This window comes from Daucus carota, chromosome 5, assembly GCF_001625215.2.
Source record: "Daucus carota subsp. sativus chromosome 5, DH1 v3.0, whole genome shotgun sequence".
NCBI lineage: Eukaryota > Viridiplantae > Streptophyta > Magnoliopsida > Apiales > Apiaceae > Daucus > Daucus carota.
In genome coordinates, this window is record NC_030385.2 from 34,461,934 (window position 1) to 34,480,923 (window position 18,990).

Consider the following 18,990-nt stretch of genomic DNA (forward strand, 5'->3'; position numbering starts at 1 on the left):
TACTGTTACTAGGTTTATTATCATTACCATACTATCCTAACCTAGCTTGGCCCAGCAATCATTCATTTTTCAGACTCATATTTGACATAACTATCCGGTTTCCCAGTGAATCAAATCTTTTCAATAAAATTCATACCCATGCAAGCAAGCGCGAATATGCATTTAAGTATTTATATATTGTGAAAATGTTTTTTCCCGATCTTGTTTTGATCTTGTTTTTTTATTTCCAGCCAAAGGAAAGTAAAATAACAGAACTGGCCTTGAAAACACGTAGAAGTAAAATTTATGAGGATAATTTGTCTTTCACTTTTATTTTGCTCTAAAAATTAAGAAACAACTTTGAAAAAAATAGAGATAGTTACTCTGTTGTACTCCGAAAAAAATACTCCATTTGTTTATATATACCTATCTCGTTTGAGATACCGGTATTTTTCATAGCATGAGATAAATTATTCTCTTCGTCCCTCTCATTTTTTTACGTTATTTTTTGGCACGCTTTTTAACCCTAATTTAAAGTATAGTTTCACAATATATTTTTGAAATTTTTTTGCTCTGAATAAAAGTTTGATATATAAACTTTTATTCAAAAAAGAAATTTGAAAAAAGATTATGAAGCTATACTTTATGGGTGTCTCAAAATGCATGCAAACAGTGAACGTAAACAACCCGAGTAATAATTTACGTCTAGTCTATATAACTAAATATAATCATGAGCGATCTTATTAGATTCGTATTATGAGTATTGTATACGGTGAAATTTTTATATTTAATACTAATACGAAACTAAAGATATTAACGATCAAAAATGTGTGTTGGCGAGCATAATAAAAATAAACAGAAAAAGTATTATGAGACGGGGGGAGTAGTTAATATGTTGTACCCTGAAAAAAAGGTAGCTACTGGGTTTTTCATTAATATTATTTTTGGAAAATTGAGTTTTTTTATTCAGAAAATATAAAAAAATGATAATAGTTTTAGTTAAAAGATTATTACACTCTGTACTCTCAGAATTTGTCTCATTAGTACATCAGACCCCACACTTCTAAACGTAATAGCTTGTATAAGTTTCAATTAACTTCCAGTTTGTAACTCTGACCCACACATTCGTTAAAATCAACCGTAGGTCACAGTATGTCTATTAGTTCCAATAGCTATTTTATCCCGCGTGACCCCTCAAAGTTTATATATTATATTTTAAAATTATTTCTGAACACCCTCAACGATGTAAAAAAAAAAAATTAAAAATATGTATTTAGATTTAGAATCTGAAATTTTTTTACATGAACAATGTAACTTATTTAAAACAGCATCAATATACAGAACTACAAGTGCACAATGTTTTAGACTACGATTCATCATTTTATAACATTCAGAATAATCTATGTTTTTCTGATACATACAAATTTTAGATTTTTTCTTTAAATCTCAATTGAATATTATAATTTTTTTGTAATTTCTGTTGGTTTTGAATTTTTTCACAAATATAATAAGTATTACAATATATATTTGTAATGTGGGAGCTACGAAAGTACATATATAGGGGCTAAGTAGGGTGAATGTCTTAAATACCTAATATTCACGGAAATATGCCCGAATTATCCACGCACGAGAACTGTACCCAAAATAACCAAAGAACTACACATATTGAGTATGCGTGCAGGTACACACGCATTTTAAACTTGCGTATTCAGTCATTTTTTAATGATAATTCTGTAATACACGCATGAGGCAGATGCGTAGATTCTCATGAACACGCATAACGAATATGCGGATGTCATGTGGTTTTATGATCCTAACATCCACCCATAGTTTCATAAAATTATTTTTATGAAATTTTATACATTTTTCTTGAATATCACTGCAGCCAAATGAAAAATTAAACAATAAGTCATTTTTTTTAAACCCAGCCAAACGGCCCCATAGTATTTTGGATAATATATTTTGATTTTCCGAAAAATTATCCACTGTTTACTTTTAAATTTATAGTTACTATATTTGATTTAAATAAAGTAATTTGTATATATACATTATAAAATTTGAATGTATTATTAGGTGTAAATGAGCCGAGCCGAGCCGAACTCTAGAGTGCTCGTGTATCGTTTGTTAAAAAATTAGCGAACTCAAACTCGAACTCGAGCTTGGATCGAGCCAAAAATATTGTTTGAAGATCGACTCATTAAGGAATAATTATGTTCACGAATGGCTCGCGAACCGCTCACGAACATGTCTCACGAGGTTTTGCTCACGAACCGCTCATTAACTTATGCTCACGAACATGTCTCATGAATTTTTACTCACAAACCGCTCATTAATTTTGTTTACGAGCTTGTTTAATAAACTTTGCTAACGAGCTAGCTTATGCTCATAAATTTATTTACGAGCTTGTTTGTTATTTAAATTAATTAAAAAAATAAATTAAAATTCTAACAATATTTTAATTTATACTCTAAGGAATCATAAATTCATAATAAATCATCTATTAATAAAACTCCCACATCCTTAAAAGAACAGGCACGCTCACAAGCCATGTTCACAGGTCGAGTTCACGAACCATGTTCACGTTCACGAACTACGCTCACGAGCCATGTTCACGAACTCATAATTCGAACTTGTTCTGAACTATCGAGTCGAACTATATTGTGCTCAAGTTCAACTCGTTTATTAGACGAACATTAAAATTTTGCTCAAGATCGACTCGTTTATGAATCGAACCATGCTTGAACCGAGTTTTTTTCGAACCGAACACCAAGCGGTTATCGAATATATCAACTCATTTGCAGCCCTATGTATTATTTTAAATACTAAAATTTATAACTTTTTATTTGGTGTGGCTGTTTTCAATAAAAAAAATGTGTGATAATATATTACTTTGACTTTCTAAGCACATATGTCGAGTTATAGATGTTTAATATTTACAATGGTTTAAATGATCCTCAATTAAAATAGATGACTACAATAGCATATCAATATATTTGAGTAATTAATTCCAGGCACTAGGGCTACTGAAATGGCCAAAGTTTCTGAGAAATATAAAAGGATGGGCCCTGGTAGGAGCTAGGGCTTGCTAGGCTAGGTACTAACCTAGTGGGACTCCGAAGTTAACAAACAATTCAAATTACTTTCTCAAAGCACCGTCTATATTTTATGGATGTCATCAGTCAACGGTGTGTCAAATTCAGCAGACTCTACATCAGTTTATATTTGTAAACGTGTCCACCCTAATTTAGCCGGTTACAGCCTTACGGGGGTGTATTCGATTGGGATTTTAATGCATTGTTTTTAGTCTATGGATTTTAATGGATTGTATGGAATTTTGATTTTGTGCGGATTCTTGATGAAATGTCGCAGAGTTGATAGGATTTAGGTACAATGCTTCAAAATCCCATTGAATTTGGTGGGATTTCAAAAAACTTAAAATACACTGAAGAATGCCACAAAATCCATCATTTTATGAAATGAAAAAAAAATCCATCAGCATTTGAATACCATCAGATTTTAATGGATTTTAAACAATCCCAATTGAATACCATCGGATTTTAAAGCATAATTTAAAATCTCAATTGAATACCACCAGATTTTGTAGCATAATTTAAAATCCTAATCGAATACCTCAAGATTTTAATGGATTTCAAACAATCCCAATCGAATACCCTCGGATTTCATGAATGCAAAAAAATGCTTTAAAATCTCAATCCAATACACCCCTCTTAGGCTCGTTGTTCGGTAAAAACCGAATTATTATTTATAGAAAAAATCTTAAATCTTAAATCCCAAATCTTAAATCTTAAATTATATAAAGAAATCCTAAACCTTAATTGTCAGTCAATTTAATTTCAAGTATAAGAAAATCATTCTACAACTCAAATCATTTATGTTATTAAAATAACTGATATTATTATTATTTAATTTCTCATGATTCATATTACTTTCATATTTTATTGATAAGAAAATAATATTTATGATAAATATAATTACATAATATATAATTCTGATAGAGGTCAGAAATAATATTTTATTGTTATTAGATATTAAAAGCCCAAAAAATATGAAAGCTCAGTTAATTAGGGCCTGGGACACTTAAATATTAATTAATTTCGTAATTAATGAATAGGACCCATAAGCAGGTCCACGATTGAGCTACTTGGACTGCCAAAGTCCAATAATTGAGCTTCCATGCCACTCTAAGCTGGAACCAGCCTTGTCAAAGCCCGTATGCACAAATCGCTGTATGCACAAATCTATTACTCCAAGTAGAAAACTGAATAAAAGGCTGTAAAACCTCAGCGTTCCACGAGTATTCTAACTCTTCAACGATAAACATCTAGTGTCCTGGATAAACGTCGATTTTATAAGATAAGAGTCTTATCTTATCACAAGATAAGAAGCCTACTTCTACGAGATTTTACATTCATGCAATCACACTTCCATACAGTCTCTAACACCGAGACATCTGTATAGAGGGCTCTACCCCTCCAAACTAGACTACGTTCAGATTTAATTTTTCACATAACTAAAAATACTTAGACTTCTCGAATCTTGAGAACAGTCTTAAAAGCACAACTAAAAATACTTAGGCATCTCGAATCTTGAGAACAGTCTTAAAAGCACGACGCTTCATATTCGTTTTTTGATCGATAACAAATTTGATTTATGGATATATTAAATATGAAATTACGAGATACACTAAATTTATAAAAAAGAAAATAGTGAATGATTGTTATGGTATATAAGAATAATATTTATATACGAATTTTATATATTTAAAATTTGAAATTTCATATTTATAAAATAAATGATTTTTGATGTGTAAACATTATTAATTATTTGAATTTAGACCATATTAACATCTTGTTTTCAAATTTAATATTATCTTTAAACTATGAATATAATACAACTTTTAGAAATATAAAACGAATCGATATATAAAACTACTGAAATATTAATGTTGGCATGAGTAGGTAGATATAAGTGAGGGTGAGTTTATTCGTACAGTTTGTTGTGCAGATAACTTATAAGTTAACCTCGGATTTATAAGAGATAAGTGAAAATTTTTAACTTTTCTTAGTGACTTAGTTTTAGATTCTTAAAATTTGATTTTACAAGTATATACAGAACCACATTAAAAGATAAATAATATTTTATTGTTATATTAATAATTTTTATTATCCGATAAATTATTAATAATAAAAAATATTTATGCAATTAAAAATTATATCATTTATAAATAATTTGTCACGTATAAATAATAATAATTTTTTGAAGTAATCCAAACACTCCCTCCGAGAGCAGCCAGAAACAGAAGACAGAAAGTAAAGTACAGCAGCAAGTAAGTGCAGGATCCGTGTAAGTCAAAGTTTCTGAGAAATATAAAAGGATGGGCCCTGGTAGGAGCTAGGGCTTGCTAGGCTAGGTACTGTGGGACTGCAAAGTTAACAAGCAATTCAAATTACTTTCCCAAAGCGCCGTCTATATTTTTAGAGCAAAATAAAAGTGAAAGACAAATTATCCTCATAAATTTTAGGGAAAATAGATTTTCTTACCACCCAACTTATTATTTGTTTAGAAACCTACCACTGAATTATTATTTTTTTCTTTTTTGCCACTAATGTTAGGTTCGGATTTTTTTTTTGTCACTAACGCTAGGTTCGGATTTGATTATTACCACTGAACTATAATTTTTTTCTTTTTTGCCACTAATGTTAGGTTCAGATTTTGTTTTTGTCACTAACGCTAGGTTCAGATTTGATTATTAACACTATGTTATTCTATTTTTCTGACCATCTAAACGATATTTTTCGGAAATCTATTTTTCGGTAGTCTGCAATATAATGGTGATCTGTGTCTATATCTTTATATGTAGTACTCCATGTGTGTCCTAGGTAGTTTATCTTGGAGGACGAGAGTATGGATTTTTTTACTCAGAAAAGGAAATCTCAAAATTAACTTATGGAACTATATTTATAAAAAGTGGGAACCTTAAAATACGTGACAAGTAGTGGTAAAAACTATAAAGTCAAGTTATACTATATTTTTGTGGAGTCCTAAAATAATTTATAAAACTAATTTTTTTACGTTCTTAAAATGCTTGTTAAACTCTCGTACTTCCAGGTAAACTAGCTAGGAGACGTATAGATGACTGTATATAATGTTATAGACACATATCATATCACCATAATATTGAAGACTACCGCTATGTTTTTATAACGATAAAAAAATAACATATCGTTAATAATCAAATCAAAACATAACGTTAGTGACAAAAAAAAAATCCAACGTATTTTTAAGGAAAAAAAACCAACATTAAATTTTATTCAGAAAAAATAAAATAAAATAATTTTTGAAATTTTTCGGAGTCTCAAAATGCGTGTCCAACTCTCGTCCTCCAAGGTAAACTACCCAGGACACTACATATAAAGATACAGACACATATCAGATCGCCATTATATTGCAGACTAACACTATATTTTAATAATGCTAAAAAAATAACATAATGTTAATAATCAAATCCGAACCTAACGTTAGTGACAAAAAAAAGTCTAAACCTAACATTAGTGACAAAAAAGAAAAAAAATTATAATTCAGTGGTAGGTTTCTAAACAAATAACAAGTTAGGTGGTAAAAAAATCTATTTTCCCTAAATTTTACTTCTACGTGTTTTCTAAGGCCAGTTCTGTTATTTTACTTTCCTTTGGCTGGAAATAAAAAAACAAGATCAAAACAAGATCGGGAAAAAACATTTTCACAATATATAAATACTTAAATGCATATTCGCGCTTGCTTGCATGGGTATGAATTTTATTGAAAAGATTTGATTCACTGGGAAACCGGATAGTTATGTCAAATATGAGTCTGAAAAATGAATGATTGCTGGGCCAAGCTAGGTTAGGATAGTATGGTAATGATAATAAACCTAGTAACAGTAAAAGTGTACTACAGAAAAAGGCTGTTCATCTCAAAGCTACTTGCATATCCACTTACTTGTCTTTTGTCGAGTGTGTTTGTAGAGTGTAGAGCAGCATCCCGTTCTTTTTTATTCTACATCAGTTTACATCTGTGAACGTGTGCATCCGGTTACAGACTTAGCTTGATTATTCGGAAAATACCGAACCGAATTATCGAATACTGAAAAAACTGAAATATTGAATAATGTCAAAAAAATCATAACCGAATAGTGAACATAATTTAATTTGGTTATTTTATCGACCTGAATTTTTCATTTCGGTTAAAACCGAAATTTTATAATAGTCAATAAAAAACAAAAAAATAATGAAAAAAATTCACAAAAATAATAGGAAAAAAATGGCTAGATCTTTTAAAGTTTTAGTGCATTAGACTTCGAGCAAAGGAAAAAATGATTAGAACTCTGATTTTATAAGCAATAAGTGAAAAATCGTAATATTTGTTAGTGACTTATGTTTTTAAAATTTGATTTTACAAATATACATAGAACAATTTTAAAATATAAACAATAATTTATTGTTATATTAATAATTTTTATATCTGATAAGTTGAAAATATTTATTCAAGTATATAAATTAAAAATTATATTATATTTATAAATAATTTGTCACGTGTAAATAATAAATATTGTAATCCAAACACTCCCTCAGAGAGCAGAAGACAGAAAGTAAAGTAGCATAGCAGCAAGTGCAGGATCCGTATAAGTCAAGTATTCACATGGCAAAGGGTGGTAAATACGGCTACTTTCCTGAGGATATAACTGTAAAAGAGCCGCTTTATATACTACAGTGATTATTACACACCACTTATATTCAAGTAAAGTAGAGGAACATCACAAACATTTGAGACTGAGCTGACCTAAAAGTGAAAATGGCCTGCGGAGCAATTTTGAGAAGGAAGCTTTTCTTGAAATATACAAGTAGTGCTGCTGGCTTCACCGGACTTGTGTCCAAGAATTCGAGAAACACAAGTCATTATGCTTCTTCTGCAAATACTACTACTACTGCACAACAACAGACTTCTAGCTCCAGTAACCCTTTTGTAGCTATTCCTCGCGCTTTCAACACTGTCATACATATGACCAGGTTTGTTTCTTTCATTTTCTTGTCTTCATATTTACTACTTTCTTGGTGTTTTTTTTTTTTTTTTTACTTATGCATTCTGGTTTCCTTACAATGTTGATTTATCTTGATTACCTTATCACAACTCAAAATTCCTACTTATTAAATATTCCGCACACTTTTGTTATATTTGATTAATTAATGAAAGAAATTTGGTTCGAAAGTTATTAATGGCATTACAGTGTGCAAGCAAATCAGTTGATTAGTTAATTATATGTAGAGCGATACTACTAGAATTAGAGTTCCGGAAGAGGTAGGTAAATGTACTTTATTGAAGACAAGAAAGTTTATTGGTTGTGGACAAAAACATGGTGGAAGCACTTGGTTACGCAGTGCAAAAGTTGCCAAGAACTATAGTTAAGTTAGAGGTACTTAATGGTCTATCATACATGGTAATGCCTATATATTCTTTGTATTGTAAACTGTGATGTATGTCTTAGTGTCATCAAGTTGCAAGGAAATGATGAAATGATGAATTATGATTGATACACACTTTGTCAACATTTCTGCCGTTAGTTCTACCAAAGGTCAGGTCACCCGGAGAAGTCAGCGCACATGTTTCCAACCCTCTATAATCGCTCTTGAGCTGAAATTTGTTTAGGATATTATCATCAAATGGATACCACACATCAATCAAGCTTGCAAACACTTCCAACACTTGGGGTTCATGTTTTAGAGTCGGTCAAATAGCAAAATCCACTGTAATATATTAATTCATATGCGAAATATCATTGATAAACGTTATATCATGATTTTTATCTATTCATAAAGTCTTCAAAATACTCTGGACTCCTGAAACATGAAAATTGATTAGTTTCCCTAGTAAAGAGGTAGGCTACACAGTACGCACACAAATATTTACTTATAAAATCTTTCCAGTATATTGATGAACACTGCAAACTTCCAGTTAGGAGTATTTTGGGGATAATCTGTCTTCTGTATACATTGATGTGTGTGTGCGCGCGCGCGCGCGCCCGTGTGGTTGGCAGAATCGTCTAAAGACTCGACCACTATTTCAGAATTGTGACAGCATATTTGTAGGGTTATTAGTACTGCAAACAATTTATAAATATTAAGTGAAATTATTTGCATGATATTACGTAACATTTTTAGATGCTTAACAAAAAGTCATATGTCCCATGCATAGGGCGGCCACTGCAGCAGGGTTTAGGGGAACAACTGATATATGCAACCTTATTTTATTTTGCATAAAGCAGTACTTGTTTTCAAGGTTCAAACCTGTGTGAGCTTGCCGATTATATTTAGGATTATATTTAGTTTCTTAGTTTTCAGTAACTTCTTACTTGGCTAAAAGATACATTATACATAATATTAACAACTATAATGCAAAATAATTTAAATTACAAACTAAAATTACCATCTCAGTTTCATGTCTTTCATTAAAAGGTTCTGTGTTCATCTTACACAAGCAACAAGAAAAAAAAGACACTCCAAATGATGAACTGGGAGCCTAGGAAGCAATATCCCTCTTAATATTAAACCAACATCTAGTTACCCACCATAGCTCCTAGGAGCCACAATGTTACATATCAAAAACTTAAAACTCCAACAACTGTATGTAATTTCAGTACTAGACATAATTCAAAGACAGCATACTGATAAGTAGAAATACAAATGATGTCTTGATTCCTAAAGAAAGTCCGGAGATGATCAAATACCTAACTGGAACTTTCAGAAAGGCAGATGCTTTCTTTGCTAGTAGCTACAGACCGGATGGTAAAATTAACATCCCAGTTTCATGTCTTTCATTAAAAGGTACTGTGTACATCTTACACAAGCAACAAGAAAAAAAAAAGACGCTGCAAATGATGGACTGGGAGCCTAGGAAGCAATATCCCTCTTAATATTAAACCAACATCTAGTTACCCACCATAGCTCCTAGGGGCCACAATGTTACATTTTAAAAACTTAAATTTCAACCATTGTATGTAATTTGAGTACTAGACATTATTCAACGACAGCATAGTGATAAGTAGAAATACAAATGATGTATTGATTCCTAAAGAAAGTCCATAGATGATTAAATACCTCGAAACTGGAACTTTCAGAAAGGAAGATGCTTTCTTTGCTAGTAGCTACAGACCGGATGGTAAAGGATTTGAATGGTGATCAAGAAAATCCCCTTCCTAATGCTTTAACATATGCCTCCTGAAGATAAATTTCCTAGGTTAAGGAAGGTCTAAAGGAAAAGGGTGCAAACGATATACTGACTTCACCAATCATGCACCAATGACTAATTATTTCCTAATGGCGGAAAAAATAAAACATAAGTACATGTCAGTGTTTTGCGTATTACAAATAAATGCACAAGGCAATAAACGCACATGATATTACAAAGTACTTTATACATTACAGTCAAACAGAAAACATTGGTGTTTTGCATATTACACACAAATAAATGTAAAGTTACAGAACACATAAAATGATTATATAACCCTCAAATACAATTTGCCAAGCAAAAGTATAGCAATAAACTATATCCAACTCTTTCATATTTAAGAAAACCAAGGAACAATATAATACTTTTTTTTTTTAAATATCACTGTGCTTAAGAATACAATCAAAACAAATAAAACATTAAAACTGATGGCCCTTAGATTGAGTACTATTTTTACAATTCTCAGGTGTACTTCTAGATAAATCTTAGTTTTCTGTTAAGTATGGGAGGAATGTAGAATTTCATATATATATATTTTCTTCACATAATCGAAAGCCAGGTCAGGAAGCTTAGCTATGATCCAGTGCTGTAAAAGTGAGCTTTCCAAGTGGGCGCAACTCAAGTCAAAAGTAGCGGTTTCATGCCAGTAACAATTCGGCACAAAATTGTGTGTCAAATGTAAAAAGTCACAGTACCTCTTAAGAATTTAGCCAGAGAGACTAAACAGTCCTTAATTGAAAAAATGTTTATAAAAACAGAGCCATATTCACATCCGTCTTCCTTTCTTCCAAAAACATAAGCATTTGCTTTTCCGCCTTACTCTCTTTCACCTCCCTACCCTTCATTGGGATACATCCGATGATGTATGTATTGCTGTTGGGATCAATCCTGTGATGTATGTACTACTTCTGGTGACGAAAAACTGATTTATAATGCTAGGCATTTAATGAAAACACACAGAAAAACACATCACGCCAAACCTAAACCCATTGAGCTTTTTATTTAGGTCTAAACTCTTATAGACGAAGAAATTAATGAAAACGTGAATTTAGAGCCATGAAATACGGGTAAACAATTTTAAGAAAATTTAATTTTTCAAATTTGTTGAATTATGTTTACTAACCTATTTCTATTATGTTTTGAGATTGTGCCACGTGGTATAACATTGTTAATGATTTGAACCATAAATATTATATATACTTATAGAGAAAACTTAAGATATCAAGAGGCAGTAAATCTCAATTTAATACAAAAAAATTAGAACTGTAGCCTGTGTTTGCAGAGGGATAAGACACATGCTACATGTTATACTAGCTAGTCTGATAACAGAGCTAACCTTGAGTGTCCATAATTTTATGAACTCCTGGCGCTGAATTTCGAGGTCTGAAATAGAACTTAATAGTTGCACTTCTTGCTGGGAAAAGGTATCTTTTAGCAAGTGATGAGGCACTGTGTTTTATCTTTTGTTCCTTTTCTTCTTTGTCAATGCCAGTCTAATATATATGTTGTTCATGAAACATTTGAATACATTACTTTAACAAAAATAAAAGAGGAAAATATAGAAATTGATCTATTTACAAATTAGAAAAAATAATGCTTCAAAGATATGCATTCTATATAGAGCAACAAAGTGATACCATGTTAAGTGACCAACTCTCCTAAAACCTCAAGGTGTTAGGAGGAGGGCTTATCAGGATCATATTCTAACATGTACAATTAGGACACTAGAAAATTGAAAAAAGTTGCTCTTCAAACAACAAGAGCACACAAACCTCAGGCTTCCCATGGATGTTCTTCCTAAATTTCAAAGACCTTGGACTAACTTGATTTATCTGATCTAGAAGAAAAAAATAATATAAATTCAGCTATCAGACATTCTCAACCCTACATTTTGTCTAAGTTATCAACAGCCCATTGATGTAAAAGAGAAATAAACCCAAGTTCTCGAATAAAACTAATGAAAAATATCTGTATTTACATCTCTATATTGCTAATTACATCTTCTGGATTCAGGATTAAAAATGATGACAAATTGATCCAATCGAAAGGCGTGGAGGCACTGTTGGAAGCTGAAGTTCATAAAGCTTGTAGAGAGCGAGGAATCCATGTGGCGGAAGAAATGCAGCAACAGGTTTTTGAGCACATATTGAAACTGTATTTGTCTTCAAATAACTAATATCCGGATAAGAAGCATACATTTTAAAACTTAGTTTGAACATTGTCCTATTTGTGTTCACAGGATAGTTATTTTTTATCGATTTCATACCAGAACAATTAATGTTCTGAACATATTTGTTTAAAACCGCGAAGCAAGGTCAACTCACATTGCACAGTCGTAGCACAGTAGCATCACTTCACTGCATGCTTCAAGTGCATGTGTGACTCTAAGACTCATAAGCATACTTCATTGAAAATTGTCTGTTAGAAAAGATAAAAAAATCCGGACTGTTTGTTTATATTAGATTATAGAAGTCTTAAGACCAAAAATGAATCTGCTCAACAGAAAGAAAAACCTTAATGACATAAAGAAAAAAGGCGAGCAGAAAAAAAATTGAGATAGAAACAGAACAGAAAAGATTGAGGTGAAAAGATAAAGAAAAAGAACAAGGAAGCATGCTTCTTCCGGATAATGATCCAAAAGGCACTTAGTTGATGTGTAGGTAGTTCATGAGGAAGAAGGAAATACTTTAGGGTGTTTTGGATTCTAATGAGAATTTTGATGATGATCAAACCTTGATGTAGAAGGGGATTAGTCTGTAGAGGTATTAGTTGTCCTTATAAACTTCAAATTTTAGTTTTATAATTTGCTAACCTTTTTCTTACTCTTCTGCAGATTGGAGTATGTAGACCTGTCTCCGATGAGGAAATTCTCCGCTTTGCTAAGTTGTTCCACGATGAACATACTTTGGATCACATTAGCAGGTGTGACCTACAAAAATTTAAGTTGAAATTATTCTTGCAATTCGATTTGTTGTCATCTCTTTCATTGCTTGATAAGCATTTGCAATTACCCTTTGTTCTGTTTGCAGGCCTGTCATGGAGAATATGTGCAAGTTGATGGGAAGCACAACATTTGGAACAGATAAATATATGCGTTTTCTACTTTCGGAAAAATTGAAATCGTAAGTCAAGTTTTTCATATAATTAGAACTCATCTGACTTGTATGAAAGCTGACTGTTGCAACTTCTGTCTAGTTAGAAGCTTTATGGAGTTGCCTGAGCTTAAATCTAGCCTGATAATTTATTGACCTGTCTTAAAATGTTATAAAATGGCAGCATAACGAGACCCAGTCAATTCCATGAGTGCAAATTGCCAATCGCCCGTGTGGTTGGCAGAATCGTCTAAGGACTCGACCACTATTTCAGAATTGTGACAGCATATTTGTAGGGTTATTAACAATTTATAAATATTAAGTGAAATTATTTGCATCATATTACATAACATTTTTAGATGCTTAACAAAAAGTCATATGTCCCATGCATAGGGCGGCCACTACAGCAGGGTTTAGGGGAACAACTGATATATGCAACCTTATTTTATTTTGCATAAAGCATTGGTTTTCAAGGTTCAAACCTGTGTGAGCTTGCCGATTACAAGTAGACATTTAACTCTGCACCACGCACAAGTTTCGACAATAAACAAAACATTCTAAATTCAACAAAACATTCTAAATTCTCATCAATCAGATGAGTTTCTTATTTTTATTACTAATACTTTGATTTTATGTTAAATATTTATATCATATTTAAATAATTATATTTAAAGTCCTCAGCGATTGGTCTGACATGTCCATAGTAATTAGAATTAAATTGGGCGCAAACTCAAGTAAAAAAGTAGCGGTTTCATGCAAGTAACAATTTGGCACAAAATTGTGTGTCAAACTTAAAAAGTCATAGTCCCTATTAAGAATTTAGGCAGAGAGATTAAACTGTCCTCAATTGAAAAAATATTTATAAAAACAGAACCATAATCACATCCGTCTTCCTTTCTTCCAAAAACAGATGCATATGCTTTTCCGCCTTACTCTCTTTCACCTCCCTACCCTTCGTTGGGATCCATCAGATGATGTATATTGGGATCAATCCTGTGATGTATGACCTACTTCCGGACACGAAAAACTGATTTATAATGCTAGGCATTTAATGAAAACACACAGAAAAACACATCACGCCAAACCTAAACCCATCGAGCTTTTTATTTAGGTTTAAACTCTTATAGACGAAGAAATTAATGAAAAGGTGAATTTAGAGCCATGAAATACAGCTAAACAATTTTAAGAAAATTAAGTTTTTCAAATTTGTTGAATCATGTTTACGAACCTATTTCTATTATGTTTTGAGATTGTGCCACGTGGTATAACATTGTTAATAATTTGAACCATAAATATTATATATACTTATAGAGAAAACTTAAGATATCAAGAGGCGGTAAATCTCAATTTAATACAAAAAATTAGAACTGTAGCCTGTGTTTTCAGAGGGATCAACAGATGCTACATGTTATACTAGTCTGATAACAGAGCTAACCTTGAGTGTCCATAATTTTATGAACTCCTGGCGCTGAATTTCGGTGTCTGAAATAGAACTTAATATATAGTTGCACTTCTTGCTGGGAAAAGGTATCTTTTAGCAAATGACGAGACACTCTGTTTTATCTTCACATAATGCCAGTCTAATATATATGTTGTTCATGAAACATTTGAATACATTACTTTAACAAAAATAAAAGAGGAAAATATAGAAATTGATCTATTTACAAATTTCAAGATAATGCTTCAAAGATGTGCATTCTATATAGAGCAACAAAGTGATAGCCACTAACTGGATTATGCGTAGTCACTCCACATGCTACCAGGGATTTCGGATATGAAATGTTGAAATGTAATTGTTGAGGGCGCCAGTCCCCAATTTGTTGCCAGTCTGCCTATAAATATGTACAGGGCTATTATTTTTAGGTGTACAATTAGGACACTAGAAAAATGAAAAAAGTTACTCTTCAAACAAAAAATCTCATTGTAGTACTAAAGGCCTAAAACATAACAAATAGTCAAGCTTAGCAAGAACTCAAAGTTACATGTAGGGTGCTGAGTTGCTTAAATAGTAAGTAAACTAATACTTGTCATTATGTTTTGTTGAAAATTAAAAAAATCCATGAAAAGATATATGTACTAAATAACTACCACCATGCCCTCTTTTTCTCCTATCAGGTCTCCCATCAGATTGCAGAGACGTGGGTTTGCTGACGTTCCTTTGCAAGGGTCAAGAACGAAAGATGTATAGTTATAATTTCGTATATAGTTTGCAATGCTTCAAATTACTAGCCGTTAATTTGTTGACTTGTTTGAATTTTTCTAATCGATTTTCATTTTTTTTCAGTTGGGAGCACTGACTGGGAAATTATCAGAGTTAAAGAATTATCCACCGCCTTATCCCAAATTCATGTTTCCGAGTGTATATGTGCCCCGAGGCGGCGTACCTGTTTATGAGACCGTGAGCTTTGAATTTCCGGCTCAGCTAGGTAAGATAAAAACATAAAACATGCACTCATGTTCCCTTCAGTTATATTTTTTTTCTCTTATTTGTTGAATTTTTTTTTCCAGGTCCGATGGTCTATGACTTGAGGATGGACGTTTGGCCCTATCCCTTCTATTGGATGCTTCACGGGATTTGGCCAGCCTACATATCAGGAGATTGGCTGGTGCATTATAGATTAGAGGAGCTTTGTAGTTCTGAGATGCATCTGATGAAAGAAGAAGTCAAACAGGTATGTAAATTTATGTATCGAAGAATTTAATAGAATGTGTTCATTCCTTAACCAACCATTAAGTGTTTTTTTTTTTACCTTAACCAAGTTTTTTTTACCTTTACCTATATTATATACTAGCTTATAACCCGTGCAAAGCACGGGCGGGTATAATATTTGTTATTTTATCGTATATATTTTAAATTTAACTAATTTTATTGTGAAAATAAAATTATGATAGAATAATGTGCTTAAATAAATTTTTTATTTGACCGCTGAATGAATTTTTAATAGGTTTTTTTTTTGAGAGAATGAATTCTCAATAGTTAGGTCCGTCAAATGACTAATTAAAAATTAGTTCGAGCATTTGTATTTTAATGAAAATGTTAAAAATTAATAATTTAATATAGAACATATTATAAGTTAAGGAGACACGTAAACACAAATACCGACACATGATACTAACCTAATTTTTAATGGTTTCGTTTAATAGATAATGAAAAATATATCATAACATGTTATAAATTAAGGAGGTCCGTGGGTCGAATATAACCCGGATTACCAAACTCGATCGAGCTTTAATAGTATAATAATGATATACAGTATAGTATAGATTTATAATATTACTTTTAAACTGAGACCATTAGAGTATTTAAAAATAATGTTAATGTATTTTAGTGGAAAAGTATAACCGGTTTATTATTAATTATATATCATAATATTTTTTTTTTATAAATATGTCGCCCGCTCTGTTCTAAAACTCGGTGATTAATAACGATTAATCATCGATTAATCCTTATCCCGTAACTCGCCGAACTGATTAAATATCTGATTATTCTATTAATCATTCTATTAATCCCCGATCAATAAAATTAATCCTCGATTAATCCTTGTTCGGTGTCTTTACCGATTAAATCTAATTCTCGCTTTTTGCAACATTGGTCACCCGTGTTAATTGTAGAAGATCGGTTTTTTTAGTTTGAAAATCTAAAAAATAAGTGTGTTTTAGTTAAAAAGGTAATTGCTATGTTGCTTGATGTTATTTCATAAGATTGAATTTTTTAGTATAAAACATAAAAAAGATAATATATTTTAGTTAAAAAGAATAATTAGTTATATAGATAGACACATATTTAGGCCCAATACCGATCGATGAAACTTCTATTTCTGACTTTAATAGTACTAGCCTTTAACCCGTGCGAAGCACGGGCGGGTATATAGTTCGTAATTTATTATTTATAATTTAAATTTTAATATCATTTTATTAGTATTTTAATATTAATAGATTAAATTTAATTAAATTATATTATTCGACTGACTATATTCTCTCCTGATTACTTGAAAATGGACAAACCCTAACAAATATATATATATATATATATATAATACATTTAATCCGATTTTAGTACATGTAGATTTAAAAATTAAAAAAATCAAAAAATTCAAATTTTTTCCAAACATAGACGATCTTGTAATACATTTGAAAGATTCAGTAATCTAATCAATCGAATTTCAACATAATTCTGTAATGTTGATTTTTTTGACAACAGAAACTTTTAAGATTACAATTAGAAAGAGTTATGTAATTTGTGGTGTTTTTTATTTTTTTGACGATAATGTGTGGTGTTTATATTGATATAGAAGACGTTAAAGTTAAAAAGAGTTATATAAAGCTTCTTGTTAAAAAAGATATTCAAAATTTTTATTTATAATTTTATTTATAACATCATTATAATTTTTTAATGAAATATTATATGATAAGATATTGTCAGGAGTGTTTTTAATATTTGAAACTGTTTAACAATGTAATACTAATAAACTCCACATTTGTAGACTTGTAGTACCAAAAGGAGAGTACCAAACCAAAAAATATAACTAAAACCTAGGACTACAAATTATACCCATGTTGGCTTATTATAGTATAGTATAGATAGTATAGATTATAATAATATTTTTTTACATGTATATGTGTTATTTTTTAGAAAATCGATTTTTTTAGTTAAATATCTGAAAAAGATAACGTGTTTTAGTTAAAAAGTGTAGTTGCTATGTTGTCTAATATTATTTTTAGAATTTTAGCTTCCTCTTTGTTAGTTAGCTAGTTTTAGATAATACTAATCTCTTATGCATATTTAATTACCTTTATTAAAAATGTTTTAATGGTTATGAAGGAGATAATGAAATTGGATCACCAGACTAAGGAAATTCTCCATGAAGTTTGGCAAAGTTTTGATGATCATTACGAGGATCTTCGGGAACAGGATATGGAGTTTTGGGCATATCAAAAAGTTATTCACTGTTGGGATCTGCTGGTGGACTGTCCCAAAGGACATTATTTCCATATGAGTGCAGAATTGGGGAAGCATGTGAGGCAAATACTGATAAATTGGACAATGAAGACCTTGAGTTCTCCAAATAGAGTCTTCACCTCAGAATATATCCGCAAACAAATGAGGATTTTATTTGGAGTTACTGTGTACGTGGTAGTGAAGGCTGACGACGACATGATTTATGATCCCAAATCCACCAAAATTCCATTCTTCTACGGTCTTGGATTCATGGTAGCTCGAGATCCAACTCGGCAATTCCTGTTCAAATTTTATGACCACCCAAGCGGATTGACTAAGGTACCGCAGGGGTTTCTTTATTATTTGGCCTAAGCAATTAGGATGTCTTTTAGGAAATTTTCTTTTGATAAGAACAAAGATTCATGTTTAACCTATGTAATTTTTAAGAAATTTCCTTTTGACATTATTTGTTAGGCGTTCCCAACTTTGTAGTTTCTACATCTTATGTTCTGTTGTGAAAACTATTCTGGGATTATCTTTAATGTTGAATTAGAATGGTGTTTATTTTATATCTTTAATGATGATTTAAAAGGTACAAAAGTCAATACATCAGCAATCTGGAATTCCATTTTCTAGCAAGTTTTGGCTGAAGGCTGTTTGGCACCCTTTAGCCATTCCAAAAAGTTGTATTTTGCTCTG

The 18,990-nt window shown here is 31.2% G+C and overlaps 1 protein-coding gene across 1 annotated transcript; it reads left to right on the forward strand.

Moving 5' to 3' along the window:
- Positions 1-7,830: 7,830 nt before the first annotated feature.
- Positions 7,831-18,875, forward strand: LOC108223054 (uncharacterized). Its single transcript, XM_017397107.2, has 8 exons — positions 7,831-8,045; positions 12,274-12,391; positions 13,094-13,182; positions 13,290-13,382; positions 15,468-15,534; positions 15,637-15,778; positions 15,861-16,024; positions 18,175-18,875. The coding sequence occupies exons 1-8, from the start codon at positions 7,831-7,833 to the stop codon at positions 18,661-18,663; spliced, it is 1,377 nt and encodes a 458-aa protein (XP_017252596.1). The 3' UTR covers positions 18,664-18,875.
- Positions 18,876-18,990: the final 115 nt, after the last annotated feature.